Raw genomic sequence first — 6,985 nt, 5'->3', positions numbered from 1 at the left:
CAGTGCTTTTGATCTTACTTTTTACTTTTCCATTATATTTACATATATTTGTTTTTATCTTAGTTTTCTCCTCCATTAACCATGGCATTATATCCATGTTTTTATGTGTATTAAGCTTTATTTTAAAAACACTTTGGGCTACAGTTCACCTTTAAAAGAGGCTTTACAAATTAAATGAATGATAATTAGTATGTTTTATGAATTTAAATATACAATAACTCTATTTGAAGTGAATAACTATCTACACTAATTAGGAAAAGAACATTTTTGAAACTCGGAGGACCAAACACAGTCCAGAAGATGGCACTAAAGCAGCAGTAAAGACAGCAGCTGCAAGTAGAAGAAGTTCTTCTTCCTCTGTGTGCTTTTGGACAGCTGTTTCTGTCCATTGACGGCCAGTCCACACTTCAGTTTTCTCTTTATAGATTTTTAAAACACATTTAATAAAGATGGCAGACGATCTGAGAGCAGAGCTGGAGAAATACCTGCAGACTTTAGACATCCAGACCTCCTGCGTGGAGCACCCACCGGTAAAAGCTCAAATGAATATTCCACACTAAACAAAACACCATTGAATCCTATCAGAAAAACCTCTCATTTAAAGTTGACTTGCTCACAATAACACGTGTTCAAAGACACTGCATGAGTCGTTATAATGCATACCTCTATTCGGCTTTATACAATACCTTACATTTCGCTTCCTATGGTAAAGGTTTAGCTCTGGAAGTGGTGTTTTTACCCTTCAACAATACGCTTTTTGACACGTGGACGCATTAAAAAGTTGTAATTTGTAGTAAAAAATGAATTGCATTGCCTGCTACTTGTATGCAGAATTCCCCACAAGATCAATTGAACCTGAAATGATGTGATTATTTTCTCCAATAATCATGTTATTGTGAGAAAAGATCAAGCTAAGGTAAAAAGTGATAGTTTTTTAAACGTAGTCTGGGTTGATACTATTTCTGCTCTTAAAATGAATCTGTGGAGTGGACATTCCTCATTATTTGTAGGCCGAATTGAACATCTGACCAGTCCAACCTTAAATAGTGTTAAGTAATTTATCCTTCAGTTATTTATTTGTGCAAAAATGATTAGAAAACTTAAAAGCGTTACTTTTTTGAGCGGAGTTTGGAATGACAAGCTTAAAACGTCACCTTCTCATTGTGTTGCCTGTGACTTGTAGGCTATGCCACATTTAGCATCAGAGAACTCTTTGCTAAAATAGGGTAACATGTTTGTGTCTTCAGTCGTTTTTTGTACTTAATGATGCTATAAACAAATAAACTATGTACGTTTTTGAAAGGAATCTGTGTGGAAAGTATTTTGCCCCGGCCCTTACCTGTAGCCTATGATGTGTTTACTGATCAATCGAGGCCGATTTGATATAGAATAGATTTAGCCGCTATCATTTAAAAAACGGAAACTGGGCTAAAGGCAAGATAAACGACTAGTAATTGACTCTTATATTAATACGTTTAGGCTACCACTAATTTCCTGACATTTCGGTTTTTAAATCTAACATTTTAAGTTGTATTAAACTTGTATTTTATGCATCTTGGTAGATGAATACTCCACGTGTGTAAACTACTGTGACATTTTTGTTGTTGTGCAGCCCTCGATTTTATGTTTCGAGAAGTAAATATGTTATGTTTACCCTGTCTGATTTGTTTATGCTGCATTAAACTGATACAGCCTGCAGGGGGCGCTAACGCATAACGCTTATTTCTGTCCTGCAGCTTCACATGTCAAACAATATAGGGTTATATATACAGTCTATGGGTTATACAAAAGTGTTCCATACATAACAGTTGATTTGTCCTGCAGGAAACTAGATTTTCATCTCATTTTCTAGTTCTCATACTGTTTTCTTATGATTCAAAACATTATTTCGTCATAATTAGACTTTACATAAATCCTTGAATTTAAAATAAATATCTCAGAAATGTCCATAATAATTTCCCCTAAAAACTCCCAAATAAAATATACAAGTGTTCAAATCTCAGAATTTGTAATAATTTATTTATCTTATATGCCTATAACACATTACGTGTGTTTTGTAAATGTGTTAAAACATCCTAATTCATTGTTAAAAAGTATAGTGCATGAACTGTGAATGTATTAAAACTTTTTTGAACTATTGTTAACCCCCCCACCCCCCAGGTGTTCACGGTGGAGGAGATGATGCCTCACCTGCAGGAAGTGAGCGGAGCCGTCACTAAGAACCTCTTCCTGAAGGACAAGAAGAAGAAAGGCCTGTGGCTGGTGTCGGCCCGCCATGACCGCCAGGTAACAACACACACACACACACACACACACACACTCACTCACTCACTCACTCACACATTTACTTGTACTATTTTATCTGTGTTATTGTGTTGCACTGTTGGAGGAGCCTGTGACCTTAGACTTTCATTGTCATAACTACACTGTAGCTATGCACACATGACAATAAAAGCCTTGAAAACTTGAAACACTCCTCCAGGTAGACTAACTCCTACACGTCCCATAATCCTCTCTGTTCCTCTGCAGGTGAACCTCAACGACCTCGCCAAGAAGCTCGGTGTCGGCAGCGGCAACCTGCGCTTCGCAGACGAGGCGATCATGTTGGAGAAACTCAAGGTGAGACGAGAAATGAATACAATTAACTTTAAAACCAATGTTAAATGACTGTGTCATTGTCATGTTTATATATATTTTTTAAATAAAAAATGGATGGCATCATTGTTGAGTCCATATTCTAGGGTATTGAATATTCAGTATTTATTAAGGTATAATATCTAGTGTTTGAGGCTTGAGCTTCAATCTCAGGATCCATGTATCTGTGATCCTCTCCAGAATGGAAGTAGTCATCACATACAGAGCATCAACTAGTTCCTGAACAGTGTCCTTCACATGCTGATATCCAAGAGAGGGAGTTACACAGTCACAAGATGGAGGAATAGAAAGCAGTATTCAATGTTTACTTCAGATTAGCTCCACGTCAGAAATGAGCATGCTTGTCATATGTCTATCTCCATAGAGGCTGAATCATCATGTTAATCACATAGCTATCATATGCCTCAAACAGTCCTGATGCTCTTCTAGGTAATCACACATCCTGTCATGTACAATCTAGGAATCCCAGTATGCTGATAACCCTGTTCTTTACTTACTGTCTTGATTCCCTCTCAGGTGGGTCAGGGCTGTGCGACGGCCCTCGCTCTGCTCTTCGACCGAGATCACAGTGTGAAGTTTGTCCTGGACCAGGACCTGGTGGAGGGGGGTCATGAGAGGGTCTTCTTCCACCCCATGACCAACAGCGCCACTATGGGGCTGCGACCCGAAGACCTGCTGCGCTTCCTCCAGGAGACGGGGCACGAGCCCGTCCTGCAGAGCTTCGACTAAACGGGTCTTAGGCATGGACATGATTTGGACATAAACATGGGTTAAGAAGACAACCCTGCAGACAAACATGAACTTATTCTTTTTAAAGATTTTACTTTTATCATTGTGAAAGAACACAAGGCATAATGTGTAAAATAGATGTACATGTTTGAAAAAGGTATATGCTGCGTTGAATGAATGTTATCTATGAACTGTTCAAGTTGCAAAAAATACTGTGCAGTAAAATATCTGAATACTTCAGGTGAAGTGATTTTTGTTGGTTTTCTGTCTATTCTTTTCCATAATAATGTCACGTCTAAGGAAGAGAGTTAGGGCCACATGACATGAATATGAATAAGAATATTTTTGGGGATGTGAAAAAAAATGTTTTGTTTTGGGAGAAAAGTCAGAATTCTAAGAAAAAAGTCAAAATATTTTTTTTTCACATCCCCACATTTCCTTTTTCATGTGGCCTTAATCCTCCTCCGTACCTGTCAGCCTATTGTTGGTGAGCATTTTATTTTAGCAAAACAATAATAATAAAGATCAATCCGTCAATAAACCTCAAATGTGTACTTAGATATGTTTATTTAGGATCCCCATTAGCTTTTGCTCTTGACAAAAGCTACTCTTCCGGGGTCCGACCATAAAACAATACAACAATAATACAACAACATTCACAGGATGTCCACGGGGTCTTAAAAAGTATTAAAAGTTGATAAATCAATTTAGCGAAAATGAAGGCTATTAAAAAGTATTAAACGGCATTTTCCAAGGTATTACGTTTTGTAGCTTGTTTTCAATAAGTATATAAATTGTCCAAAGAGGTTGTATTCTACCGTCTGCCTGAATGTAATCATGGCGTAGGTGTGTAGTGTGATTTTGTGTAGTTTATTGATGGCATCCCGTTGGGTTTGACGTCATCTGAACAGGACATCGCGCGCTCACTGCTTGATAGCGCGCGAAGGTCCGTTTACGCCGGTTGTTAAACAACATCGTTATGGGGAAATGCAAGTCTGCGTCCAAATGGTTGGAAGATAAGGAGGAAGGACAATCAATACTGTATAGTAAATGCGAGGTAAAGTGTGTCGCCAATGTAACCGGTTAAAACCATAGACTAGGTTACAACTCGAAGTGGCGATGTGGTCTTAAAATGTATGGAAAGGGTCTTAAAAAAGGTCTTAAAAGGTATTACATTTGACTTCAGGATTCCTGCATATACCCTGATTCAAGACATAAGTCCTGACATCATTAACATCATCATCACCAACATCTTCAACAATCTCATCCACTCAATATCAAACTCAGCCAAGGATGAGTGCACAAGACACCCACCAGGTAATCAAGTGGAAAGGAAAGGAATTAACCCGAAGCAAATATACAACTATTTTATTGGACTTCTATAATTAACTTTGACCTTCCTTGAAGTAAAAACGTATATGTATCATGTATTATTATATTTAAGTGTGTCTTAAGTATATACATATTATGTCCTTTTAATTTTCAGTTTTACTGTTGTATTGTTGCGTAATTTAAACTATATGAACATTATTTGGCTATTTGAAATGTGGATAAGCCTTTGAGGCTCAAGGAAAGAGCCCGCCTATTTGTAATATGGGAATTGTAGGATCTAATGTTTTTATTATATTGCCTCATTTAAAAAGAAATGTCATTATTTATCCTTTACTACATATATAAATATAATGTCAAATTACTTTTAAAATAAATAAATAGATACAACTGAGAATTATCGTAATAAAACGATAAAGTAATAAAAAACTTTTAAAAATAAATAATATTTATTATAGTAAGTAATTATGAAATTGTAGGATCCAGCGTTTTATAGACAAACAATCAGAATTTCTCTTTTGCTCCCTCTGTGTGTGCTCGTGTGTGTGGCCTAGCATTACTATACTTGTGGGGACCTAAATCTGTTTATAGTCACGTGTGGACTCGCCTCCCTTATGGGGACAAAATGGAGGTCCCCATGAGGGGAATCATTCATTTTAGGGTGAAGACTTGGTTAGGTTTAGGATTAGGATTAGGGTAAAGTTACGGGTAAGGGTTAGGGTTAGGCATGTGTTGGTTATGGTTAAGGTTAGGATAAATCTCCAGGAAATGCATGTAAGTCAATGTAATGTCCCCTGAAGTGATGTATACATGGTATGTGTGTTTGTGTTTGTGTGTGTGTGTGCAGGAGCGTGTGTGTGCGAGGCTCTCTGCATTCCTAATGAGTGTGTATTGTTGCATTGTTGTGTAAAATTAGCAAATGAATAAAACGTTACTGACTCAGTTCCCACGATGTGTGTGTGTGTGTGTGTGTGTGTGTGTGTGTGTGTGTGTGTGAGAGAGAGAGAGAGAATGTGTGTGTGTGTGTGTGTGTGTGTGTGTGTGTGTGTGTGTGTGTGTGTGAGAGAGCGTGTGTGTTTGCCCCTGTTATTGAACAAAGACATTTTGATGGGAAGAATCCTGTGTGGGAAAATGTATTCATCAGCTGCCTCTCTGCAGGCCACTTTTTAAATAATTGTTTATACTTCTGATGTTGAGGTGAGTTGAGGACACACATGTCATGTCAGCCTCAAGAAATGCAGATGAAATATATATATTTTATTTTTAATAACTAAGACCAGTCATGATTATTACAGAATATTCACTCATTTTCAAATGTTTAATTACAAGAAAATGGAAGAAAAGAAAATTCACTAAATAACCTTTTGGTCACTTCATTAAGTATTCAAAGTTTAATAGTTTTAATATATTATTTAAACTCAAAAAAAGTTTCTATATCTCTGTTTTATTTATATTAAATACATATATAATACTAGGTTGTTGACTGATTTGATTTTCAGATTATTTTCATACATTTTTATACTTTATTTTAAAACATTCAGACAGGTACTTAAAAAATACATACTAATAATTAATTAATAACAAAGAAAAATAATTATTGTATGAAAGTATAAGAACTAGTAAACTAATAATTGTTCTTCCTAGATATTTACTTGTACAATTAAGGGATAACATATGGCCTGTTCACAGTATTTATAATTTAAAAGCGACATAGTATTAATATTGTCTTTAGCTTTAAACTCACACAGGACATGGATTCAGTCTGACGGACGCTTCCCCTTTAAGAAGACCAGGAAGTGCATTGGAGTAAAAAGGGGGTGCGTCTCAAAGAGGGGAGGAGCTTAGTGAGGAAACAGGTGTGTGTGCTGACAGAGATGATGTCATTTCGTGGCTGAGTCACCTGGGAGACGGCTGGCTGTAGAGAGAAGCGTGAACAGAGATAAAGGAGGAGGTAGAGGAGAAGGAGCTTCATCACTCCTGTTTACTCCAAGAGGAAGAGGAGGAAGAGGAGGAGGAGAACGAGGCATTTGAATACTGCTGCTTATCAAGGTGAGAGATTACCGTTTATTCTTCATCCCCCACAAGGCCACCAAACTCCATTTAAACTGCTAATGTTAACTGCTTTGATTGTGGTCCAAACATAGAAATCACAGATATCATGGGTCACGTTTCTTTCAGTTCAGGCTTCCTTGTGAGTTCTGTGTGTACATTGTTTCTTTAAGATGTGCATTTGTTGTCTCTTGATAGTGAAAAACAATACTGTATATGTAAA

General features: G+C 37.0%; 1 protein-coding gene across 1 annotated transcript; it reads left to right on the top strand.

Moving 5' to 3' along the window:
- Positions 1 to 329: 329 nt before the first annotated feature.
- LOC117553455 (prolyl-tRNA synthetase associated domain-containing protein 1-like) lies at positions 330 to 3,932 on the top strand. Its single transcript, XM_034227384.1, has 4 exons — positions 330 to 530; positions 2,161 to 2,286; positions 2,530 to 2,619; positions 3,172 to 3,932. The coding sequence occupies exons 1-4, from the start codon at positions 450 to 452 to the stop codon at positions 3,382 to 3,384; spliced, it is 510 nt and encodes a 169-aa protein (XP_034083275.1). The 5' UTR covers positions 330 to 449; the 3' UTR covers positions 3,385 to 3,932.
- The last annotated feature ends 3,053 nt before the right edge of the window (positions 3,933 to 6,985 follow it).

The sequence above is a fragment of the Gymnodraco acuticeps genome, unplaced genomic scaffold (genome assembly GCF_902827175.1).
Source record: "Gymnodraco acuticeps unplaced genomic scaffold, fGymAcu1.1, whole genome shotgun sequence".
NCBI lineage: Eukaryota > Metazoa > Chordata > Actinopteri > Perciformes > Bathydraconidae > Gymnodraco > Gymnodraco acuticeps.
This window is presented reverse-complemented; position numbering and strand designations above follow the sequence as displayed.